At 46.0% G+C, this 27,500-nt stretch overlaps 1 protein-coding gene across 2 annotated transcripts in view; it reads left to right on the forward strand.

The window, feature by feature from the left end:
• Positions 1–27,500, forward strand: part of LOC149984732 (neuropilin-2-like) — a 432,234-nt gene that overhangs the window by 143,070 nt on the left and 261,664 nt on the right. For both annotated transcript variants that reach the window (XM_090230491.1, XM_090230492.1), the window contains exons 4-7: positions 5,976–6,203; positions 8,779–8,934; positions 10,177–10,346; positions 24,536–24,691. In XM_090230491.1, coding sequence (XP_090086617.1) covers positions 5,976–6,203; positions 8,779–8,934; positions 10,177–10,346; positions 24,536–24,691 — 710 coding nt within the window. The remainder of the gene's footprint in view (positions 1–5,975; positions 6,204–8,778; positions 8,935–10,176; positions 10,347–24,535; positions 24,692–27,500) is intronic.

Raw genomic sequence — 27,500 nt, forward strand, 5'->3', positions numbered from 1 at the left:
GGAGACAGCGAGGGAGAGGGGGAGACAGCGAGGGAGAAGGGGGAGGTGGGAGACTGAGGGAGATGACAAGGAGGGGGGAGACAGCGAGGGAGAAGGGGGAGACAGCGAGGGAGAGGGGGGAGGTGGGAGACTGAGGGAGATGACAAGGAGGGGGGAGACAGCGAGGGAGAGGGGGGAGACAGCGAGGGAGAGGGGGAGACAGCGAGGGAGAGGGGGGAGGTGGGAGACTCTGAGGGAGATGACAAGGAGGGGGGAGACAGTGAGGGAGAGGGGGAGACAGCGAGGGAGAGGGGGGAGGTGGGAGACTGAGGGAGATGACAAGGAGGGGGGAGACAGCGAGGGAGAGGGGGAGACAGTGAGGGAGAGGGGGAGACAGTGAGGGCGAGGGGGGAGACAGTGAGGGCGAGGGGGGAGACAGCGAGGGAGAGGGGGGAGACAGTGAGGGAGAGGGGGAGACAGCGAGGGAGAGGGGGGAGGTGGGAGACTGAGGGAGATGACAAGGAGGGGGGAGACAGCGAGGGAGAGGGGGAGACAGTGAGGGAGAGGGGGAGACAGCGAGGGAGAGGGGGAGACAGCGAGGGAGAGGGGGGAGGTGGGAGACTGAGGGAGATGACAAGGAGGGGGGAGACAGCGAGGGAGAGGGGGGAGACAGCGAGGGAGAGGGGGAGACAGCGAGGGAGAGGGGGAGACAGCGAGGGAGAGGGGGGAGGTGGGAGACTGAGGGAGATGACAAGGAGGGGGGAGACAGCGAGGGAGAGGGGGGAGACAGCGAGGGAGTGGGGGAGGTGGGAGACTGAGGGAGATGACAAGGAGGGGGGAGACAGCGAGGGAGAGGGGGGAGACAGCGAGGGAGAGGGGGAGACAGCGAGGGAGAGGGGGGAGGTGGGAGACTCTGAGGGAGATGACAAGGAGGGGGGAGACAGTGAGGGAGAGGGGGAGACAGCGAGGGAGAGGGGGGAGGTGGGAGACTGAGGGAGATGACAAGGAGGGGGGAGACAGCGAGGGGGGAGGTGGGAGACTCTGAGGGAGAGGGGGAGACAGCGAGGGAGAGGGGGAGACAGTGAGGGCGAGGGGGGAGGGGGGAGACAGCGAGGGAGAGGGGGAGACAGTGAGGGAGAGGGGGAGACAGTGAGGGAGAGAAGGAGACAGCGAGGGAGAGGGGGGAGACAGCGAGGGAGAGGGGTGAGACAGCGAGGGAGAGGGGGAGACAGTGAGGGAGAGGGGGAGACAGCGAGGGAGAGGGGGAGACAGTGAGGGCGAGGGGGGAGGGGGGAGACAGCGAGGGAGAGGGGGGAGACAGTGAGGGAGAGGGGGAGACAGTGAGGGAGAGAAGGAGACAGCGAGGGAGAGGGGTGAGACAGCGAGGGAGAGGGGTGAGACAGCGAGGGAGAGGGGGAGACAGCGAGGGAGAGGGGGAGACAGTGAGGGAGAGGGGGAGACAGTGAGGGAGAGGGGGAGACAGCGAGGGAGAGGGGTGAGACAGCGAGGGAGAGGGGGGAGACAGTGAGGGAGAGGGGGAGACAGCGAGGGAGAGGGGGAGACAGTGAGGGAGAGAAGGAGACAGCGAGGGAGAGGGGGAGACAGCGAGGGAGAGGGGGAGACAGTGAGGGAGAGAAGGAGACAGCGAGGGAGAGGGGGAGACAGCGAGGGAGAGGGGGGAGACAGTGAGGGAGAGAAGGAGACAGCGAGGGAGAGGGGGAGACAGCGAGGGAGAGGGGGGAGACAGTGAGGGAGAGAAGGAGACAGCGAGGGAGAGGGGGAGACAGCGAGGGAGAGGGGGAGACAGTGAGGGAGAGAAGGAGACAGCGAGGGAGAGGGGGAGACAGCGAGGGAGAGGGGGGAGACAGTGAGGGAGAGGGGGAGACAGCGAGGGAGAGGGGGAGACAGTGAGGGAGAGAAGGAGACAGCGAGGGAGAGGGGGAGACAGCGAGGGAGAGGGGGGAGACAGTGAGGGAGAGAAGGAGACAGCGAGGGAGAGGGGGAGACAGCGAGGGAGAGGGGGGAGACAGTGAGGGAGAGAAGGAGACAGCGAGGGAGAGGGGGAGACAGCGAGGGAGAGGGGGAGACAGTGAGGGAGAGAAGGAGACAGCGAGGGAGAGGGGGAGACAGCGAGGGAGAGGGGGGAGACAGTGAGGGAGAGGGGGAGACAACGAGGGCGATGTGGTTCTGTTCCTGCCAGAGATACATCCACAACGCTGAGCTGTCACAGTTTCCAGAGACACACGGCTCACACATTCATTCACTCACAATAGGACGCTCACACAGGCCTGAAGGCCTTACTTTGAACCGTCTGTCAAGCATCTCTCTCTAATGTACTGTAGCTGTGCTGAAGGCAATGTCTGAGGTTAGACAGCTCGATCTACAAATGTTGTATTTTGTTTTTGTTTGTTGTCAATCTGTTTAGTTTGCTCAGTGATAGTGCGTGTATGTACAGTGGGGCAAAAAATTATTTAGTCAGCCACCAATTGTGCAAGTTCTCCCACTTAAAAAGATAAGAGGCCTGTAATTTTCATCATAGGTACACTTCAACTATGACAGACAGAATGAGAATAAAAAAATCCAGAAAATCACATTGTAGGATTTTTTATGAATTTATTTGCAAATGATGGTGGAAAATAAGTAAGAAAAATAAACAAGTGGTGGCTGTATAACAGTATGTGGACACCCCTTCAAACGAGTGGATTCAGCTATTTCAGCTACCCCCGTTGCTGACGGATGTATAAAATTGAGCACACAGCCACGCAATCTCCATAGACAAACATTGGTGGTAGAATGGCCTTACTGAAGAGCTCGGTGACTTGGTGACAACGTGGCATCGTCAGAGGATGCCACCTTTCCAATCAGTCAGTTTGTCAAATTTCTGCCCTGCTAGAGCTGCCCCCTGTCAACTGTAAGTGCTGTTGTTGTGAACGTCTAGGAGCAACAACGGCTCAACCGCGAAGTGGTAGGCCACACAAGCTCACAGAACGGGACCCGCTGAGTGCTGAAGCCCGTAGCGCGTAAAAATTGTCTGTCTTCGGTTGCAACACACACAACCTAGTTCCAAACGACCTTTGGAAGCAGCGTCAGCACAAGAACTGTTCGTTGGGAGCTTCCTGAAATGGGTTTCCATTTCTGAGCAGCTGCACACAAGCCTAAGATCACCATGCACAAAGCCAAGTGTCAGCTGGAGTGTTATAAAGAGCAGTGGAAATCTGTTCTCTGCTTGATGAATGAATCACTCTCCACCATCTGGCAGTGGGGCCCATGCAGAAATTGTTTGTTGAGATCGGTGTGGAAGATCTTGACTGGCCTGCACAGAGCCCTGACCTCAACCCCATCGAACACCTTTGGAATTAATTGGAATGCAGACTGTAAGCCAGGCCTAATCGCTCATCAACAGTGCCCAACCTCACTAATGCTCTTGTGACTGAATGGAAGCAAGTCCCCGCAGCAATGATCCAACATCTAGTGGAAAGCCTTCCCAGAAGAGTGAAGGCTGTTATAGCAGCAATGTTCCAACATCTAGTGGAAAGCCTTCCCAGAAGAGTGGAGGCTGTTATAGCAGCAATGTTCCAACATCTAGTGGAAAGCCTTCCCAGATGAGTGGAGGCTGTTATAGCAGCAATGTTCCAACATCTAGTGGAAAGCCTTCCCAGAAGAGTGAAGGCTGTTATAGCAGCAATGTTCCAACATCTAGTGGAAAGCCTTCCCAGAAGAGTGAAGGCTGTTATAGCAGCAATGTTCCTACATCTAGTGGAAAGCCTTCCCAGAAGAGTGGAGGCTGTTATAGCAGCAATGTTCCAACATCTAGTGGAAAGCCTTCCCAGAAGAGTGGATGCTGTTATAGCAGCAATGTTCCAACATCTAGTGGAAAGCCTTCCCAGAAGAGTGGAGGCTGTTATAGCAGCAATGTTCCTACATCTAGTGGAAAGCCTTCCCAGAAGAGTGGATGCTGTTATAGCAGCAATGTTCCAACATCTAGTGGAAAGCCTTCCCAGAAGAGTGGAGGCTGTTATAGCAGCAATGTTCCAACACCTAGTGGAAAGCCTTCCCAGAAGAGTGGAGGCTGTTATAGCAGCAATGTTCCAACATCTAGTGGAAAGCCTTCCCAGAAGAGTGGATGCTGTTATAGCAGCAATGTTCCAACATCTAGTGGAAAGCCTTCCCAGAAGAGTGGAGGCTGTTATAGCAGCAATGTTCCTACATCTAGTGGAAAGCCTTCCCAGAAGAGTGGATGCTGTTATAGCAGCAATGTTCCAACATCTAGTGGAAAGCCTTCCCAGAAGAGTGGAGGCTGTTATAGCAGCAATGTTCCAACACCTAGTGGAAAGCCTTCCCAGAAGAGTGGAGGCTGTTATAGCAGCAATGTTCCAACATCTAGTGGAAAGCCTTCCCAGAAGAGTGGATGCTGTTATAGCAGCAATGTTCCAACATCTAGTGGAAAGCCTTCCCAGAAGAGTGGAGGCTGTTATAGCAGCAATGTTCCAACATCTAGTGGAAAGCCTTCCCAGAAGAGTGGAGGCTGTTATAGCAGCAATGGGTTGGTGGTGGTGGTGGGGGGAGGGGTCTGTTCATCTCACTCGGTGATACCGGGTAGTACTTGGTCTCATGGGTCCATTTAACCCTGTGCTCTGGTCATTAGTAGCAACAACTAGACAACAAGGCCTTCAGTCCTAATGTCTACGTCACAGAACAGGATCAGATCAATGGATGAGCTACCAGAGAATCCCCTCAGGCCACCAGCTTGTCTCCCTACTACAAAAACACAGACAGGAGAGATGATACAGGACACAATGGAATATTCATTAGACAACAATGTAAGAGACAGACTGCTATCTATTTGCATCAATGATCACTTCTATCATGGAACACTTCTGTCATCACGGAATACTTACGTCATCGCGGAACACTTCTGTCACCACAGAACTCTTCTGTCATCGCGGAACACTTCTGTCATCACGGAACACTTCTGTCATCACGGAATACTTACGTCATCACGGAACACTTCTGTCATCATGGAATACTTCTGTCACTACGGAATACTTACGTCATCGCGGAACACTTCTGTCATCACGGAACACTTCTGTTATCACGGAACACTTCTGTCACCATGGAACACTTCTGTCATCATGGAACAGTTCTGTCACCACGGAACACTTCTGTCACCACGGAACACTTCTGTCACCACGGAACACTTCTGTCACCACGGAACACTTCTGTCACCACGGAACACTTCTGTCATCACGGAACAGTTCTGTCACCACGGAACACTGCTGTCATCACGGAACACTTCTGTCATCACGGAACACTTCTGTCATCACGGAACAGTTCTGTCATCACGGAACACTTCTGTCATCATGGAACACTGCTGTCATCATGGAACACTTTTGTCATCACGGAACACTTCTGTCATCACGGAACACTTCTGTCACCACGGAACACTTCTGTCATCACGGAAAACTTCAGTCATCACGGAACACTCTGTCATCACGGAACACTTCTGTCATCACGGAACACTTCTCTCATCATGGAACACTTCTGTCATCATGAAGTGTTTTGAGAGTCTAGTTACTAAGGATCATATCACCTATACCTTTACCTGACACCCTTAGACTCACTTCAATTTGCTTAACGCCCCAATAGATCCACAGACGATGCATTCGCCATCGCACTGCACACTGCCCTATCCCATCTGTACAAGAGGAATACCTATGTAAGAATGCTGTTCATTGACTACAGCTCAGCATTTAATGCCAGAGTACCCTCCAAGATCATCTTTAAGCTCAGCACCCTGGGCCTGAACCTAAATATGTAATAAAATGTGATTTGATTTGAACAGTTCCCCAGTAAATCCAGAGAAAGCCTGCTGGGTTCCTCTCTAGGTTTCTTCCTGACCACTGTGCTTCTGCTTCATGCCTGGGATTCTGTAAAGCACTTTGTAAAAAAAATAAATGCATTTGATTGATTGACTGATTGAATGGTTGTTGTTTCAGGTTCAGACTGCTCCCGTAACTTCACCAGTCAGAACGGGATCATTGAGTCTCCGGGGTTCCCTGATAAATACCCTCATAACCTGGAGTGTTCCTTTATTATCATCGTGCCCCCGGCCATGGACTTGACCCTGACCTTCCTGACCTTTGACCTGGAGAATGACCCCCTGCCCGGGGGAGAAGGAGACTGCAAGTACGACTGGCTGGAGGTCTGGGACGGTCTGCCACAAGGTGAGTTTACTGGACGGACACACACAAAACAGGAAGGTAGTGCTTCTATCTAGGTAGGCTGAGAGAGAGTGAGAGTAAGAGAGACAGAGAGAGAGAGTCAGAGAGAGACAGAGAGAGACAGAGACAGAGAGAGAGAGAGAGAGAGAGAGAGTAAGGGAGAGAGAGTAAGGGAGAGAGAGTAAGAGAGAGAGAGACAGAGAGAGAGAGATAAAGCCAATAAAGCCCTTGAATTGAATTGAATTGAATTGAGAGAGAGAGTAAGAGAGAGAGAGAGAGAGAGAGAGAGAGAGAGAGAGAGAGAGAGACAGAGACAGAGACAGAGACAGAGACAGAGACAGAGACAGAGACAGAGACAGAGAGAGACAGAGAGACAGAGAGACAGAGAGACAGAGAGACAGAGACACAGAGACACAGAGAGAGAGAGAGAGGGACAGAGAGAGAGAGAGAGGGACAGAGAGAGAGAGAGAGGGACAGAGGGAGAGAGAGAGGGACAGAGGGAGAGAGAGAGAGAGAGAGAGAGACAGAGAGAGAGAGAGAGCAGGCGGCCCTAGTCATGGCTTTCATCTTCCAACGCTCCACTACTAAAATAGATGTAACAAAAACCAGGCTGAATAACATGGCAACCTGATGATACTGGGCTGGTGAGACTGGTATGGCACTGGGCTGGTGAGACTGGTATGATACTGGGCTGGTGAGACTGGTATGATACTGGGCTGGTGAGACTGGTATGGCACTGGGCTGGTGAGACTGGTATGGCACTGGGCTGGTGAGACTGGTATGGCACTGGGCTGGTGAGACTGGTATGATACCGGGCTGGTGAGACTGGTATGATACTGGGCTGGTGAGACTGGTATGATACTGGGCTGGTGAGACTGGTACACTGGGCTGGTGAGACTGGTATGGCACTGGGATGGTATGGTATGGTACTGGGCTGATATGGTATGATGCTGGGCTGATATGGTATGATCTGGGCTGGTATGGTATGATACTGGGCTTGTATGGTACTGGGCTGGTATGGTATGATACTGGGCTGATATGGTATGATACTAGGCTGGTATGGTATGATACTGGGCTGGTATGGTATGATACTGGGCTGGTATGATACTGGGCTGGTATGGTATGATACTGGGCTGGTATGGTATGATACTGGGCTGGTATGGTATGATACTGGGCTGGTATGATACTGGGCTGGTATGATACTGGGCTAGTATGGTATGATACTGGGCTGATATGGTATGATACTGGGCTGGTATGGTATGCTACTGGGCTGATATGGTATGATACTGGGCTGGTATGGTATGATACTGGGCTGGTATGGTATGATACTGGGCTGATACTGGGCTGATATGGTATAATCTGGGCTGGTATGATACTGGGCTGGTATGGTATGATACTGGGCTGGTATGGTATGATACTGGGCTGATACTGGGCTGATATGGTATGATACTGGGCTGATGCTGGGCTGATATGGTATGATACTGGGCTGGTATGATACTGGGCTGATATGGTATGATACTGGGCTGATACTGGGCTGATATGGTATAATCTGGGCTGGTATGATACTGGGCTGGTATGGTATGATACTGGGCTGGTATGGTATGATACTGGGCTGGTATGGTATGATACTGGGCTGATACTGGGCTGATATGGTATGATACTGGGCTGATACTGGGCTGATATGGTATAATCTGGGCTGGTATGATACTGGGCTGGTATGGTATGATACTGGGCTGGTATTGTTTGATACTGGGCTGGTATGGTATGATACTGGGCTGATGCTGGGCTGATATGGTATGATCTGGGCTGATATGATACTGGGCTGGTATGGTATGATACTGGGCTGATATGGTATGATCTGGGAGTGAGAAAGAGGCTGTGAGCTGCAAAATGAATGTATTATCCCATAGACATGCCCCCCGATGCCCCCTGATGCCCCCTAATGCCCCCCCCCCACCCCCCTACAGCCACAGAGTCCTAAATCACACAAAACACAAAGTCCAGGAATTAAGAGTTGTTAGAAAAGAGAATTAGTGGAGATGAAGAAGAGATGACTTGGTCCTGGGGATCAAAGGAATGGACAGAGTGAAAGAAAGCCTTTCTAATCTGTAGACGGAAGAGGAAGAGGAGGACGGGCAGAAAACGAGAGAACGGAGTGAGAAAGAACACCTCGCCTCTCATTAAAGCCCAATCCCTTTTTTAACGTGGCGTTAGGATAGAGAGATGGAAGGAGGATGATGGGATGGAGGAGAAATGTTGCTAATACGTCCATCCTTTCCCCAGTGGGACCTATTTCGCCAGCCCGCTGTCGTCTGAGAAATCCCAGGCCTAAGCTAGGGCTCGCCTCTCTTGTCAATAAAACAGGATTTATCTTATTACTAACCAACTTCCTGGCTGAGAATTCCTCATGATAAATAGTAAAGTCTGTTGTTTATAGGGGTGCTGAGGCTTGGCAGGGACTACTGATGTTGGCTAGTGTGTTATGTTCTGATAACCTATACTTCATGTTATGTTATGTTTTGTATGCTATGCTTCTAATGACCGTCTCTTGGGTTTGGGTTTGTGTATGTGTTTGCAGTGGGTCCTCTGATAGGACGTTACTGTGGAACTAAGATCCCTCCTGAGATGACGTCGTCTACAGGTATCCTGTCTCTGTCCTTCCACACGGACATGGCCGTGGCCAAAGATGGCTTCTCTGCTCGCTACAACATGACACACAAAGAGGTCAGCGACAGTAAGTACCGGACCAGTCAGTACCTGAGGGAGATCTGTTTCCATTTTCAATTGGACCTTCAGAAAGGAGTGTCCTTATTCTGCAGTTTCATTTTCCTGATGTCCCCATTTTTCACATAAACAAGAAAGTGGGTGTTGGTGGGTGTTGGTGGGTGTTGGTGGGTGTTGGTGCGTGTTGGTGCGTGTTGGTGCGTGTTGGTGCGTGTTGGTGGGTGTTGGTGCGTGTTGGTGGGTGTTGGTGCCTGTTGGTGCCTGTTGGTGGGTGTTGGTGGGTGTTGGTGACTGTTGGTGAGGGTGGGTGGGTGTTGGTGGTGTTGGTGGGTGTTGGTAGGTGTTGGTGCGTGTTGGTGCGTGTTGGTGGGTGTTGGTGGGTGTTGGTGGGTGTTGGTGCCTGTTGGTGAGGGTGGGTGGGTGTTGGTGGGTGTTGGTGCTTGTTGGTGCCTGTTGGTGGGTGTTGGTGCCTGTTGGTGAGGGTGGGTGTTGATGGGTGTTGGTGGGTGTTGGTGGGTTTTGGTGGGTGTTGGTGGGTTTTGGTGGGTGTTGGTGGGTGTTGGTGCGTGTTGGTGGGTGTTGGTGCGTGTTGGTGGGTGTTGGTGCGTGTTGGTGCGTGTTGGTGGTTGTTGGTGCATTTTGGTGGGTGTTGGTGGGTGTTGGTGCGTGTTGGTGGGTGTTGGTGCCTGTTGGTGCCTGTTGGTGGGTGTTGGTGGGTGTTGGTGGGTGTTAGTGCCTGTTGGTGAGGGTGGGTGGGTGTTGGTGGGTGTTGGTGGGTGTTGGTGCATGTTGGTGGGTGTTGGTGGGTGTTGGTGCCTGTTGGTGCCTGGTGGTGCCTGTTGGTGGGTGTTGGTGCCTGTTGGTGCCTGTTGGTGCCTGTTGGTGCCTGTTGGTGCCTGTTGGTGGGTGTTGGTTGGTTTTGGTGAGTGTTGGTGGGTGTTGGTGCCTGTTGGTGGGTGTTGGTGCGTGTTGGTGAGGGTTGGTGGGTGCTGGTGCCTGTTGGTGCGTGTTGGTGGGTGGGTGTTGGTGCGTGTTGGTGCCTGTCGGCACGTGTTGGTGCCTGTTGGTGGGTTTTGGTGCCTGTTGGTGCGTGTTGGTGCCTGTTGGTGCCTGTTGGTGCGTGTTGGTGGGTGTTGGTGGGTGTTGGTGCGTGTTGGTGGGTGTTGGTTAATCCTCCTCTCTTCAGGTCTTGATTTAACTGTCCACCTCTATCAATCAAATCATGAATTGATCCCTGTCTCTCCTCCCCCAGCTTTCCATTGCAGTAACGCGTTAGGTCTGGAGTCAGGGAAGATCTCTGACGACCAGATCACTGCCTCCTCATCCTTTTACGACAACACCTGGTTGCCACGGCAAGCCCGTCTTAACAACAATAACAACGCGTGGACCCCAAACGAGGACAGCAGCAAAGAGTTCATCCAGGTGAGACAGCAGGCTAAACCTCCATGTTATATCACTATATTAAACCTCCATGTTAAATCACTATATTAAACCTCCATGTTAAATCACTATATTAAACCTCCATGTTAAATCACTATATTAAACCTCCATGTTAAATCACTATATTAAACCTCCATGTTAAATCACTATATTAAACCTCCATGTTAAATCACTATATTAAACCTCCATGTTAAATCACTATATTAAACCTCCATGTTAAATCACTATGGTAAACCTCCATGTTATATCACTATAGTAAACCTCCATGTTAAATCACTATATTAAACCTCCATGTTAAATCACTATATTAAACCTCCATGTTAAATGACTATGGTAAACCTCCATGTTAAATCACTATATTAAACCTCCATGTTAAATCACTATATTAAACCTCCATGTTAAATCACTATATTAAACCTCCATGTTAAATCACTATATTAAACCCCCATGTTAAATCACTATATTAAACCTCCATGTTAAATCACTATATTAAACCTCCATGTTAAATCACTATATTAAACCTCCATGTTAAATCACTATATTAAACCTCCATGTTAAATCACTATATTAAACCTCCATGTTAAATCACTATATTAAACCTCCATGTTAAATCACTATATTAAACCTCCATGTTAAATCACTATATTAAACCTCCATGTTAAATCACTATATTAAACCTCCATGTTAAATCACTATATTAAACCTCCATGTTAAATCACTATATTAAACCTCCATGTTAAATCACTATGGTAAACCTCCATGTTAAATCACTATATTAAACCTCCATGTTAAATCACTATATTAAACCTCCATGTTAAATCACTATAGTAAACCTCCATGTTAAATCACTATATTAAACCTCCATGTTAAATCACTATATTAAACCTCCATGTTAAATTACTATATTAAACCTCCATGTTAAATCACTATATTAAACCTCCATGTTAAATCACTATGGTAAACCTCCATGTTAAATCACTATATTAAACCTCCATGTTAAATCACTATATTAAACCTCCATGTTAAATCACTATATTAAACCTCCATGTTAAATCACTATATTAAACCTCCATGTTAAATGGTAAACCTCCATGTTAAATCACTATATTAAACCTCCATGTTAAATCACTATATTAAACCTCCATGTTAAATCACTATAGTAAACCTCCATGTTAAATCACTATATTAAACCTCCATGTTAAATCACTATATTAAACCTCCATGTTAAATCACTATATTAAACCTCCATGTTAAATCACTATATTAAACCTCCATGTTAAATCACTATATTAAACCTCCATGTTAAATCACTATGGTAAACCTCCATGTTAAATCACTATATTAAACCTCCATGTTAAATCACTATATTAAACCTCCATGTTAAATCACTATATTAAACCTCCATGTTAAATCACTATATTAAACCTCCATGTTAAATCACTATATTAAACCTCCATGTTAAATCACTATATTAAACCTCCATGTTAAATCACTATGGTAAACCTCCATGTTAAATCACTATATTAAACCTCCATGTTAAATCACTATATTAAACCTCCATGTTAAATCACTATATTAAACCTCCATGTTAAATCACTATATTAAACCTCCATGTTAAATCACTATATTAAACCTCCATGTTAAATCACTATATTAAACCCCCATGTTAAATCACTATATTAAACCTCCATGTTAAATCACTATATTAAACCTCCATGTTAAATGACTATGGTAAACCTCCATGTTAAATCACTATATTAAACCTCCATGTTAAATCACTATATTAAACCTCCATGTTAAATCACTATATTAAACCTCCATGTTAAATGACTATGGTAAACCTCCATGTTAAATCACTATGGTAAACCTCCATGTTAAATCACTATGGTAAACCTCCATGTTAAATCACTATATTAAACCTCCATGTTAAATCACTATATTAAACCTCCATGTTAAATCACTATATTAAACCTCCATGTTAAATCACTATATTAAACCTCCATGTTAAATCACTATATTAAACCTCCATGTTAAATCACTATATTAAACCTCCATGTTAAATCACTATATTAAACCTCCATGTTAAATCACTATGGTAAACCTCCATGTTAAATCACTATATTAAACCTCCATGTTAAATCACTATATTAAACCTCCATGTTAAATCACTATATTAAACCTCCATGTTAAATCACTATGGTAAACCTCCATGTTAAATCACTATGGTAAACCTCCATGTTAAATCACTATATTAAACCTCCATGTTAAATCACTATGGTAAACCTCCATGTTAAATCACTATATTAAACCTCCATGTTAAATCACTATATTAAACCTCCATGTTAAATCACTATATTAAACCTCCATGTTAAATCACTATATTAAACCTCCATGTTAAATCACTATATTAAACCTCCATGTTAAATGACTATGGTAAACCTCCATGTTAAATCACTATATTAAACCTCCATGTTAAATCACTATATTAAACCTCCATGTTAAATCACTATATTAAACCTCCATGTTAAATCACTATATTAAACCTCCATGTTAAATCACTATATTAAACCTCCATGTTAAATCACTATATTAAACCTCCATGTTAAATCACTATGGTAAACCTCCATGTTAAATCACTATATTAAACCTCCATGTTAAATCACTATATTAAACCTCCATGTTAAATCACTATATTAAACCTCCATGTTAAATCACTATATTAAACCTCCATGTTAAATCACTATATTAAACCTCCATGTTAAATCACTATATTAAACCTCCATGTTAAATCACTATATTAAACCTCCATGTTAAATGGTAAACCTCCATGTTAAATCACTATAGTAAACCTCCATGTTAAATCACTATATTAAACCTCCATGTTAAATCACTATATTAAACCTCCATGTTAAATGGTAAACCTCCATGTTAAATCACTATAGTAAACCTCCATGTTAAATCACTATATTAAACCTCCATGTTAAATCACTATATTAAACCTCCATGTTAAATCACTATATTAAACCTCCATGTTAAATCACTATATTAAACCTCCATGTTAAATCACTATGGTAAACCTCCATGTTAAATCACTATATTAAACCTCCATGTTAAATCACTATGGTAAACCTCCATGTTAAATCACTATATTAAACCTCCATGTTAAATCACTATATTAAACCTCCATGTTAAATCACTATATTAAACCTCCATGTTAAATCACTATATTAAACCTCCATGTTAAATCACTATGGTAAACCTCCATGTTAAATCACTATATTAAACCTCCATGTTAAATCACTATGGTAAACCTCCATGTTAAATCACTATATTAAACCTCCATGTTAAATCACTATATTAAACCTCCATGTTAAATCACTATATTAAACCTCCATGTTAAATGGTAAACCTCCATGTTAAATCACTATAGTAAACCTCCATGTTAAATCACTATATTAAACCTCCATGTTAAATCACTATATTAAACCTCCATGTTAAATCACTATATTAAACCTCCATGTTAAATCACTATATTAAACCTCCATGTTAAATCACTATGGTAAACCTCCATGTTAAATCACTATATTAAACCTCCATGTTAAATCACTATGGTAAACCTCCATGTTAAATCACTATATTAAACCTCCATGTTAAATCACTATATTAAACCTCCATGTTAAATCACTATATTAAACCTCCATGTTAAATCACTATATTAAACCTCCATGTTAAATCACTATGGTAAACCTCCATGTTAAATCACTATATTAAACCTCCATGTTAAATCACTATGGTAAACCTCCATGTTAAATCACTATATTAAACCTCCATGTTAAATCACTATATTAAACCTCCATGTTAAATCACTATATTAAACCTCCATGTTAAATCACTATATTAAACCTCCATGTTAAATCACTATATTAAACCTCCATGTTAAATCACTATGGTAAACCTCCATGTTAAATCACTATGGTAAACCTCCATGTTAAATCACTATATTAAACCTCCATGTTAAATCACTATATTAAACCTCCATGTTAAATCACTATATTAAACCTCCATGTTAAATCACTATATTAAACCTCCATGTTATATCACTATATTAAACCTCCATGTTAAATCACTATATTAAACCTCCATGTTAAATCACTATATTAAACCTCCATGTTAAATCACTATATTAAACCTCCATGTTAAATCACTATATTAAACCTCCATGTTATATCACTATATTAAACCTCCATGTTATATCACTATATTAAACCTCCATGTTAAATCACTATATTAAACCTCCATGTTAAATCACTATATTAAACCTCCATGTTATATCACTATATTAAACCTCCATGTTAAATCACTATATTAAACCTCCATGTTAAATCACTATATTAAACCTCCATGTTATATCACTATATTAAACCTCCATGTTAAATCACTATATTAAACCTCCATGTTAAATCACTATATTAAACCTCCATGTTAAATCACTATATTAAACCTCCATGTTAAATCACTATATTAAACCTCCATGTTATATCACTATATTAAACCTCCATGTTAAATCACTATATTAAACCTCCATGTTAAATCACTATATTAAACCTCCATGTTAAATCACTATATTAAACCTCCATGTTAAATCACTATATTAAACCTCCATGTTAAATCACTATATTAAACCTCCATGTTAAATCACTATATTAAACCTCCATGTTATATCACTATATTAAACCTCCATGTTATATCACTATATTAAACCTCCATGTTATATCACTATATTAAACCTCCATGTTATATCACTATGGTAAACCTCCATGTTAAATCACTATATTAAACCTCCATGTTAAATCACTATATTAAACCTCCATGTTAAATCACTATATTAAACCCCGAGACACTGTTTCCTGTCTGTATGCCATCTCCCAGGCATTGGGCTGTCTGAGTTATGACCAGCCTATCACAACCATGAGAGGATTTTGTGTGTGTGTGTGTGTGTGTGTGTGTGTGTGTGTGTGTGTGTGTGTGTGTGTGTGTGTGTGTGTGTGTGTGTGTGTGTGTGACCCCACTGTGACAGAAAGACAGACAGGGATCTAAATCGGGGTGGCCTGCTCTCTGGCCAGGGGATGAAGAACCATTCTCAAGGTGTACTTCACCACAATGTGCCTCTGATTGAATCACAGCCAGTGTCTCTGGACACTTTCAGATGAGCCAGCTCCTATTTGGGATCTCTTTGTGGATAGTGGCCAGTGGCCAGGGCTCTGTGGCAGTCTGTGGCAGTCTGTGGCAGTCTGTGGCAGTCTGTGGCAGTGCAAAGCGGAAGGAAACACTCACTCTCTAAACAAGGTTCATGAATTGAGGAGCAGACTGAAGTGAAGAGGAAATTCAGCAATTCTTGGAGGGCAATAAAAGTTGCTTAGCCAACCTGGTTTTAGCCGTTGCTGTGGTAGTCTATGGTAGGCCCTGTGTTCCTTTTCCACCTCTTTCTCCTCGTCTTCTTCCTTCTCCTTATCCTTCCTCCCATCTTTTGGGATAGTTGCCAGTACAGTGTAGCAATGACAGTTTGTGGCAGTCTGTAGAGCTGTGACGGTGTGTGGTAGTGTGCTGCCATGCCTGCCTTCCTGCGGAGGGCCCAGCTGTTGTCCTGTGTTAGCCCCTAGCTGCCTGCCTGCTGTTGTCCTGTGTTAGCCCCTACCTGCCTGCCTGCTGTTGTCATGTGTTAGCCCCTAGCTGCCTGTGTTAGCCCCTAGCTGCCTGTGTTAGCCCCTAGCTGCCTGTGTTAGCCCCTAGCTGCCTGTGTTAGCCACTAGCTGTCTGTGTTAGCCCCTAGCTGCCTGTGTTAGCCCCTAGCTTCCTGTGTTAGCCCCTAGCTGCCTGTGTTAGCCCCTAGCTGTCTGTGTTAGCCCCTAGCTGACTGTGTTAGCCCCTAGCTGCATGTGTTAGCCCCTAGCTGCCTGCCTGCGTTGTCCTGTGTTAGCCCCTAGCTGCCTTCCTGCTGTTGTCCTGTGTTAGCCCCTAGCTGTCTGTGTTAGCCCCTAGCTGTCTGTGTTAGCCCCTAGCTGCCTGCCTGCCTGCCTGCCTTCCTGTCTGTCTGCATGTCTGTCTGCATGTCTGCCTGCCCGTATGCCTGTCTGTCTGCCTGTATCCCTGCCTGTCTGCCTGTCTACCTGTTTGCCTGTCTGTCTGTCTGTCTGCCTTTTTGTCTCCCTGCCAGTCTCTCTTCCACCCTGCCTGCCTGTGTGCCTGTCTGTCTGCCTGTATGCCTGTCTGTCTGCCTGTATGCCTGCCTGTCTGTCTGTCTGTCTGTCTGTCTGCCTGTATGCCTGCCTGTCTGTCTGTCTGCCTGTATGCCTGTATGCCTGCCTGTCTGTCTGTCTGTCTGTCTGTCTGTCTGTCTGTCTGCCTGTATGCCTGTCTGTCTGCCTGTATGCCTGTTTGCCTGCCTGTCTGTCTGTCTGTCTGTCTGTCTGTCTGCCTGTATGCCTGCCTGTCTGCCTGCATGCCTGTCTGTCTGTCTGTCTGTCTGTCTGTCTGTCTGTCTGTCTGTCTGTCTGTCTGTCTGTCTGTCTGTCTGCCTGCCTGTATGCCTGTCTGCCTGCCTGTCTGTATGTCTGTCTGTCTGCCTGTCCGTCTGTCTGCCAGTCTCTCTCCCACCCTGCCTGCCTTCCTCTCTGCCTCAGACAGCCCATCTTGACAAACAGCTGTCATAAATGCCAGCATGCCTCTCCAGCATACATCTTAAGCCCGGTCCCAAATGGCACTCTTTTGACCAGAAACATATGGGAATAGGGGCACTGTGTAGGGTGTCATTTGGAACCTAACCTTAGAGCTACCAAAGGCATGTGTGTTACTGCAGTGCTGTGTGTTGGCTGAAGGTCCACGTGTGGCTGTGGTGCACTCGAGGCATGTTAAAATGTCAATTTTAGACAGAGAGAGACAGACAGAGAGACAGAGAGAGACAAAGAGAGACAGAGAGACAGAGAGACAGAGAGAGAGAGAGACAGAGAGACATAGAGACATAGAGACAGAGAGAGAGATCTGGTGCTTCTGTCACCAACCAAGGAGGGCCTACAGCAGCACCTAGATCTTATGCACAGATTCTGTCAGACCTGGGCCCTGACAGTAAATCTCAGTAAGACCAAAATAATGGTGTTCCAAAAAAGGTCCAGTCACCAGGACCACAAATACAAATTCCATCTAGACACTGTTGCCCTAGAGCACACAAAAAACTATACATACCTTGGCCTAAACATCAGCACCACAGGTAACTTCCACAAAGCTGTGAACAATCTGAGAGACAAGGCAAGAAGGGCATTCTATGCCATCAAAAGAAACATAAATATCAACATACCAATTAGGTTTTGGCTAAAAATACTTGAATCAGTCATAGAGCCCATTGCCCTTTATGGTTGTGAGGTCTGGAGTCCGCTCACCAACCAAGACTTCACAAAATGGGACAAACACCAAATTGAGACTCTGCACGCAGAATTCTGCAAAAATATCCTCCGTGTACAACGTAGAACACCAAATAATGCATGCAGAGCAGAATTAGGCCAATACCCACTAATTATCAAAATCCAGAAAAGAGCCGTTAAATTCTACAACCACCTAAAGGAAGCGATTCCCAAACCTTCCATAACAAAGCCATCACCTACAGAGAGATAAACCTGGAGAAGAGTCCCCTAAGCAAGCTGGTCCTGGGGCTCTGTTCACAAACACAAACACACCCCACAGTGCCCCAGGACAGCAGCACAATTAGACCCAACCAAATCATGAGAAAACAAAAAGATAATTACTTGACACATTGGAAAGAATTAACAAAAAAACAGAGCAAACTATAATGCTATTTGGGCCTACACAGAGAGAACACAGCGGCAGAATACCTGACCACTGTGACTGACACAATATTAAGGAAAGCTTCGACTATGTACAGATTCAGTGAGCATAGCCTTGCTATTGAGAAAGGCCGCCGTAGACAGACATGGCTCTCAAGAGAAGACAGGCTATGTGCTCACTGCCCACAAAATGAGGTGGAAACTGAGCTGCACTTCCTAACCTCCTGCCCAATGTATGACCATTTTAGAGAGACATATTTCCCTCAGATTACACAGATCCACAAAGAATTCGAAAACAAATCCAATTTTGAAAAACTCCCATATCTACTGGGTGAAATTCCACAGTGTGCCATCACAGCAGCAAGATTTGTGACGTGTTGCCACAAGAAAAGGGCAACCAGTGAAGAACACACACCATTGCAAATACAACCCATATTTATGCTTATTTATTTTATCTTGTGTCCTTTACCCATTTGTACATTGCTAAAACACTGTATATATATATATATATATATATATATATATATATATATATATATAATATGACATTTGTAATGTCTTTACTGTTTTGAAACCTCTGTATGTGTGATGTTTACTGTTAATTTTTGTTGTTTTTCACTTAATATATTCACTTTGTATGTTGTCTACCTCACTTGCTTTGGCAATGTTAACACATGTTTCCCATGCCAATAAAGCCCTTGAATTGAATTGAGAGAGACATAGAGACATAGAGACATAGAGACAGAGACAGAGAGACATAGAGACATAGAGACAGAGAGACAGAGAGACAGAGAGACATAGAGACAGAGCGAGAGAGAGACATAGAGACATAGAAACAGAGAGACAGAGAGACAAAGAGAGATAGAGACAGAGAGACATAGAGACAAAGAGAGAGAGAGACAGAGAGACAGAGAGACAGAGAGACATAGAGACATAGAGACAGAGAGACATAGAGACATAGAGAGAGAGAGAGACAGAGAGACAGAGAGAGAGAGAGACAGAGAGACAAAGAGAGAGAGAGGCAGAGAGACATAGAGACATAGAGAGAGAGACAGAGAGACAGAGAGAGAGAGAGAGACAGAGAGTCAAAGAGAGAGAGAGACAGAGAGAGAGACAGAGAGACATAGAGACATAGAGACAGAGAGACAGAGAGACAGAGAGACATAGAGAGAGAGACAGAGAGACAGAGAGAGAGAGACAGAGAGTCAAAGAGAGAGAGAGAGAGACAGAGAGAGAGAGAGAGAGAGAGAGAGACATAGAGACATAGAGACAGAGAGACAGAGAGACAAAGAGAGAGAGAGACAGAGAGACAGAGAGACAGAGAGACATAGAGACATAGAGACAGAGAGACATAGAGACATAGAGAGAGAGAGAGACAGAGAGACAGAGAGAGAGAGAGACAGAGAGACAAAGAGAGAGAGAGGCAGAGAGACATAGAGACATAGAGAGAGAGACAGAGAGACAGAGAGAGAGAGAGAGACAGAGAGTCAAAGAGAGAGAGAGACAGAGAGAGAGACAGAGAGACATAGAGACATAGAGACAGAGAGACAGAGAGACAGAGAGACATAGAGAGAGAGACAGAGAGACAGAGAGAGAGAGAGACAGAGAGTCAAAGAGAGAGAGAGAGAGACAGAGAGAGAGAGAGAGAGAGAGAGAGACATAGAGACATAGAGACAGAGAGACAGAGAGACAGAGAGACAGAGAGACAGAGAGACAGAGAGACAGAGAGACAAAGAGAGAGAGAGACAGAGAGACAGAGAGACAGAGAGACATAGAGACATAGAGACAGAGAGACATAGAGACATAGAGAGAGAGAGAGACAGAGAGACAGAGAGAGAGAGAGAGAGAGAGAGAGACATAGAGACATAGAGACATAGAGAGAGAGAGAGACAGAGAGAGAGAGAGAGACAGAGAGACAGAGAGACAGAGAGACAGAGAGACATAGAGGCAGAGAGAGAGAAGGGGGAATGCATCCTCTTTCTATATCGCTTTCCTTTAGGTTGTTGTGGAATTTAATATCTATTTTCTCCATTTTAATCATTAGTGGGTATATTCCTAATTCTGCTCTGCATTATTTGAGGTTTTGCTTTGTACGCAGATTATATTTTTGACACAATTCTGCAGAGTTTCAATTTGGTGTTTGTCCCATTTTGTGAGAGGAGAGGAAATTAAGTAACTCTTGGAGGACATTGAAAGTTGTTACGTCACCATGGTTTTTGCAGTTCCTATGGTAGTCTGTGGTGGGCCCGGAGTCTGTACATAGTCAAGGCTTTTCTTAGTTCTGGGTCAGTCACAGTGGTCAGGTGTTCTGACACTGGGTCAGTCATAGTGGTCAGGTGTTCTGCCACTGGGTCAGTCACGGTGGTCAGGTGTTCTGACACTGGGTCAGTCACGGTGGTCAGGTGTTCTGACACTGGGTCAGTCACGGTGGTCAGGTGTTCTGACACTGGGTCAGTCAAGGTGGTCAGGTGTTCTGACACTGGGTCAGTCATGGTGGTCAGGTGTTCTGACACTGGGTCAGTCACGGTGGTCAGGTGTTCTGACACTGGGTCAGTCACGGTGGTCAGGTGTTCTGCCACTGGGTCAGTCATGGTGGTCAGGTGTTCTGACACTGGGTCAGTCAAGGTGGTCAGGTGTTCTGACACTGGGTCAGTCACGGTGGTCAGGTGTTCTGACACTGGGTCAGTCACGGTGGTCAGGTATTCTGACACTGGGTCAGTCACGGTGGTCAGGTGTTCTGACACTGGGTCAGTCATGGTGGTTAGGTGTTCTGACACTGGGTCAGTCACGGTGGTCAGGTGTTCTGACACTGGGTCAGTCACGGTGGTCAGGTGTTCTGCCACTGGGTCAGTCATGGTGGTCAGGTGTTCTGACACTGGGTCAGTCACGGTGGTCAGGTGTTCTGCCACTGGGTCAGTCATGGTGGTCAGGTGTTCTGACACTGGGTCAGTCATGGTGGTCAGGTGTTCTGACACTGGGTCAGTCAAGGTGGTCAGGTGTTCTGACACTGGGTCAGTCAAGGTGGTCAGGTGTTCTGACACTGGGTCAGTCAAGGTGGTCAGGTGTTCTGCCACTGGGTCAGTCACGGTGGTCAGGTGTTCTGCCACTGGGTCAGTCACGGTGGTCAGGTGTTCTGCCACTGGGTCAGTCATGGTGGTCAGGTGTTCTGACACTGGGTCAGTCATGGTGGTCAGGTGTTCTGCCACTGGGTCAGTCACGGTGGTCAGGTGTTCTGACACTGGGTCAGTCATGGTGGTCAGGTGTTCTGCCACTGGGTCAGTCACGGTGGTCAGGTGTTCTGCCACTGGGTCAGTCACGGTGGTCAGGTGTTCTGCCACTGGGTCAGTCATGGTGGTCAGGTGTTCTGCCACTGGGTCAGTCACGGTGGTCAGGTGTTCTGCACTGTGCAGCTTCTGTATGGGCCAAATAGCATTTTTTTGGTTGGTTCTTTCCAATGTGTCTTAGGAATATAATTTGTTTGTGGTAATGGCATCTGGACCTTTTTTGGAATACCATTATTTTGGTCTTACTGAGATTTTCTGTCAGGGCCCAGGTGTGACAGAATCTGTGCAGAAGATCTAGGTGCTGCTGTAGGCCCTCCTTTGTTGGGGACAGAAGCACCAGATCATCAGTAAACAGTAGACATTTGACTTCAGATTCTAGCAGGGTGAGGCCGGGTGCTGCAGACTATTCTAGTGCCCTCACCAATTCGTTGATATATATGTTGAAGAGGGTGGGGCTCAAGCTGCATCCCTGACTCACCCCCACGGCCCTGTGGAAAGTAATGTGTTTTTATTGACAATTTTGACCACACATTTATTGTTTTTGTACACATGATTTTATTATATTTTATATTTATCATATGTGCCTTGCGAAAGTATTCGGCCCCCTTGAACTTTGCGACCTTTTGCCACATTTCAGGCTTCAAAGATAAAGATATAAAACTGTCTTTTTTTGTGAAGAATCAACAACAAGTGGGACACAATCATGAAGTGGAACGACATTTATTGGATATTTCAAACTTTTTTAACAAATCAAAAACTGAAAAATTGGGCGTGCAAAATTATTCCACAAGGTTATGCAACCCTGCACCTTAGAGGCTGCTGCCCTATATACATATAGACTTAAAATCACTGGCCACTTTAATAATGGAACACTAGTCACTTTAATAATGTTTACACATTGCTTTACTCATCTAATATGTATATACTGTATTATATTCACTACACGCAAAATAACATCTGCTAAATATGGGTATGTGACCAATACAATTTGGTTTGATTTGATTTTCTCTCCCTCTCGCTTCTCTTCATCACTATTCATTATCAGATGTTCTAGAATCCTCAGTGTCTCACGGCAGAGAGTAGGCAGCTGATTCTGATTCCATGTACGCATCCCAAAAGGCATGCCTATTCGCTATATATTGCATTACTTTTGACAAGGACCCATAGGGTCCAAGGTTGTGCACTATACAAGCCATTTGAAACGCACACATTCTCTCTGTGTTCTGTTTTGTCCTCCTGGGCGGGCGCCGCCTGATGATGAGAAGGAGGTGAGGCGAGGCCCCTCTCCTCTTGTCTCCTCTCACACTCCTCTCCTCTCATCTCCTTTCCTCTAATCTCCTCTCCTCTAATGTCCTTTCCTCTCCTTTCCTCTCCTCTCCCCTCTTCTAATCTCCTCTCTTCTCTTTTCCCCTCCCCTCCCATCACTTCCTCTCATCTCCCCTTCCTCTCCTCTCATCTAATCTGCTCTCATCTCCCGTCCTCTAATCTCCCCTCCTTAATCTCCTCTCCTCTCCTCTCCTCTCCTGTCCTCTCCTCTCCTCTCCTCTCCTCTCCTCTCCTCTCCTCTCCTCTCCTCTCTACACATCTAATATCCAGTATAGACCCGGGTAGTGTTCCTATTCCCAGTATAGACCCTGGTAGTGTTCCTATTCCCATTATAGACCCTGGTAGTGTTCCTATTCCAGTATAGACCCTGGTAGTGTTCCTATTCCCAGTATAGACCCTGGTAGTGTTCATATTCCAGTGTAGACCCTGGGAGTGTTCCTATTCCCATTATAGACCCTGGTAGTGTTCCTATTCCAGTATAGACCCTGGTAGTGTTCCTATTCCCAGTATAGACCCTGGTAGTGTTCCTATTCCAGTGTAGACCCTGGTAGTGTTCCTATTCCAGTATAGACCCTGGTAGTGTTCCTAGTCCATTATAGACCCATGTAGTGTTCCTATTCCATTATAGACCCTGGTAGTGTTCCTATTCCAGTATAGACCCTGGTAGTGTTCCTATTCCAGTGTAGACCCTGGTAGTGTTCCTATTCCAGTATAGACCCTGGTAGTGTTTCTATTCCAGTATAGATCCTGGTAGTATTCCTATTCCAGTGTAGACCCTGGTAGTGTTCCTATTCCATTATAGACCCTGGTAGTGTTTCTATTCCAGTATAGACCCTGGTAGTGTTTCTAATCCACATAGCATTATCAGAGCAGAATAGGAAGGTGATTATCGGTATTGTGTGCAGAGAAGATATAATGAGTACTATCAATCGCAGAGAGAGAGAGAGAGAGACGCCCATATCTACTGGGTGAAATTCCACAGTGTGCCATCACAGCAGCAAGATTTGTGACCTGTTGCCACGAGAAAAGGGCAACCAGTGAAGAACAAACACCATTGTAAATACAACCCATATTTATGCTTATTTATTTTCCCTTGTGTTCTTTAACCATTTGTACATTGTTAAAACACTGTATATATATATAATATGACATTTGTAATGTCTTTATTGTTTTGAAACTTCTGTATGTGTAATGTTTACTGTTAATCTTTATTGTTTATTTCACTTTATATATTCACTTTATATATATATCTACCTCACTTGCTTTGGCAATGTTAACACATGTTTCCCATGTCAATAAAGCCCTTGAATTGAATTGAATTGAGAGAGAGAGAGAGAGAGAGAGAGAGAGAGAGAGAGAGAGAGAGAGAGAGAGAGAGAGAGAGAGAGAGAGAGAGAGAGAGAGAGAGAGAGAGAGAGAGAGAGAGAGAGAGAGAGAGAGAGAGAGAGAGAGAGAGAGAGAGAGAGAGAGAGAGAGAGAGAGAGAGAGAGAGAGAGAGAGAGAGAGAGAGAGAGAGAGAGAGATCTCAGAACTGAGGCTGATGGACTGAAATTATCTCTCTCTCTTTCCTGACCTTCTCTTTGCTCTTTCTCTCTCTTCCTCCCAATCTCTCCCTTCTCTATCTCTCTGTGCTGTACACTGCTGTGCTGTGGTTTGAAATTGGGCCATTTGTAATGTCCATAAACTGAATTAAATGTGTAAATGATAAAGTCCTTGTCTCCCCCAGGTGGATCTCCATGTCCTGAAGGTGTTGACGGGTATCGCTACCCAGGGAGCGGTGTCCAAGGAGACCCAGAAGTCCTACTACGTCATCACCTTTAAGTTGGAGGTCAGCACCAACGGAGAGGACTGGATGGTCTACCGATACGGCAAGAACCACAAGGTAGGACACGGAGACACGCTGAGACACGCTGAGACACGCTGAGACACACGGAGAGACACTGAGACACACGGAGACACACGGAGACACACTGAGACACACTGAGACACGCTGAGACACACGGAGACACACGGAGACACGCTGAGACACGCTGAGACACACGGAGACACGCTGAGACACGCTGAGACACGCTGAGACACGCTGAGACACACGCTGAGACACACGGAGACACGCGGAGACACCCTGAGACACGCAGAAACACACGGAGACACACTGAGACACACGGAGACACACGGAGACACACTGAGACACACGGAGACACGCTGAGACACGCTGAGACACACGGAGACACACGGAGACACGCTGAGACACGCTGAGACACGCTGAGACACACGGAGACACGCTGAGACACGCTGAGACACGCTGAGACACACGCTGAGACACACGGAGACACACGGAGACACGCTGAGACACGCTGAGACACACGGAGACACACTGAGACACGCTGAGACACACGGTTACCTGGCCATATAGCCAAGGTTACCTGACAGACCAGAACAAGGTTACCTGACAGACCAGAACAAGGTTACCTGACAGACCAGAACAAGGTTACCTGACAGACCAGAACAAGGTACAGACCAGAACAAGGTTACCTGACAGACCAGAACAAGGTTACCTGACAGACCAGAACAAGGTTACCTGACAGACCAGAACAAGGTTACCTGACAGACCAGAACAAGGTTACCTGACAGACCAGAACAAGGTTACCTGACAGACCAGAACAAGGTTACCTGACAGACCAGAACAAGGTTACCTGACAGACCAGAACAAGGTTACCTGACAGACCAGAACAAGGTTACCTGACAGACCAGAACAAGGTTACCTGACAGACCAAAACAAGGTTACCTGACAGACCAGAACAAGGTTACCTGACAGACCAAAACAAGGTTACCTGACAGACCAAAACAAGGTTACCTGACAGACCAGAACAAGGTTACCTGACAGACCAGAACAAGGTTACCTGACAGACCAGAACAAGGTTACCTGACAGACCAGAACAAGGTACAGACCAGAACAAGGTTACCTGACAGACCAGAACAAGGTTACCTGACAGACCAGAACAAGGTTACCTGACAGACCAGAACAAGGTACAGACCAGAACAAGGTTACCTGACAGACCAGAACAAGGTTACCTGACAGACCAGAACAAGGTTACCTGACAGACCAGAACAAGGTTACCTGACAGACCAGAACAAGGTTACCTGACAGACCAAAACAAGGTTACCTGACAGACCAGAACAAGGTTACCTGACAGACCAGAACAAGGTTACCTGACAGACCAGAACAAGGTTACCTGACAGACCAGAACAAGGTTACCTGACAGACCAGAACAAGGTTACCTGACAGACCAGAACAAGGTTACCTGACAGACCAAAACAAGGTTACCTGACAGACCAGAACAAGGTTACCTGACAGACCAAAACAAGGTTACCTGACAGACCAAAACAAGGTTACCTGACAGACCAGAACAAGGTTACCTGACAGCTGACAGCTGTTATTGGTCCCGGAGAGGAAAGGAGAGGAGAGGAGAGGAGAGGTAGGTTTTCCCCTCTCCCTCTCCCTCTCCCTCTCCTCCCTGTTAGTGGGTACGTGTGTTTGTCCTGTGGTTGTACATGGCATATCCATCACACACAGAGAGGCCTCTGGGATGTCCCGGCTGTAATGTATTCCACTTCCTGCCTTTGACAAGCCCTCAGTTTCCTTCAGATCCAATGCTGCATGGAGAAACCAAAGACACAGACTAGCCATGAAAGCTCTCCCAGAGCACCAAGTGTCCCACAAAGCCTCTAGTCCTCTCCCAGACTTAAAATCTAGATTGATGGAAACTTCATGTTATACGTGTGGGAACAAAAGTATGACAGCTTTTGAGTTTGAGTCTTTAAATTTGAGAGATTTGATTAGATTTGTGCTTGGAGGCTGTGAGGACATATACTGTACAGGGTTAAAGGGGACCATCGTTGACTGGTAGGAAGAAGAACATCGAGTGAAAGCCAGACATGTTAAAAGGGAGAGAGGATTGAGTAGATTAGAGAGATTTAAGGTTTTGATTAGGAGGGCTGTCTGTAAAGATACTTAAACATTTGATAGATTGAGTAGATTTGGATTACGACGGACTGTGGCTGTGAAAACATACAGTATGTAGGTTGAAAGGGGCAGTGACCCATGCATGGCAGGGCCACAGTGCCACAGAGCCACAGGGCCACAGAGCCAAAGAGCCACAGGGCCACAGGGCCACAGAGCCACAGAGCCACAGGGCCACAGAGCCACAGAACCACAGGGCCACAGGTAGGAGGAGGGGAGGGAGGTGGGGAGGAGTGAGGGAGGTGGGAGGGGTGAGGGAGGTGGAAGGTGGGGAGGGAGGTGGGAGGGGTGACTAGTTTAAAACAACAATAATGACAGGGTTGTGTGGGACCCACTGTTCCCCTAATCTGACTTTAAAGCTCAGCTTTGGTGCCCAGGCAGTTTCCAGACATAAATATTAAGTCTATCCTGCAGAGGCTAGCTGTCCCTCTGACAGGGGGAGATATATATTATTAAGTCTATCCTGCAGAGACTAGCTAGCCCTCTGACAGGGGGAGATATATATTAAGTCTATCCTGCAGAGGCTAGCTGTCCCTCTGACAGGGGGAGATATATATTATTAAGTCTATCCTGCAGAGACTAGCTAGCCCTCTGACAGGGGGAGATATATATTATTAAGTCTATCCTGCAGAGACTAGCTAGCCCTCTGACAGGGAGAGATATATATTAA

Source organism: Oncorhynchus mykiss, chromosome 3, assembly GCF_057628025.1.
Source record: "Oncorhynchus mykiss isolate SJ-2025 chromosome 3, ASM5762802v1, whole genome shotgun sequence".
In the NCBI taxonomy this organism is placed as follows: Eukaryota; Metazoa; Chordata; class Actinopteri; order Salmoniformes; family Salmonidae; genus Oncorhynchus; species Oncorhynchus mykiss.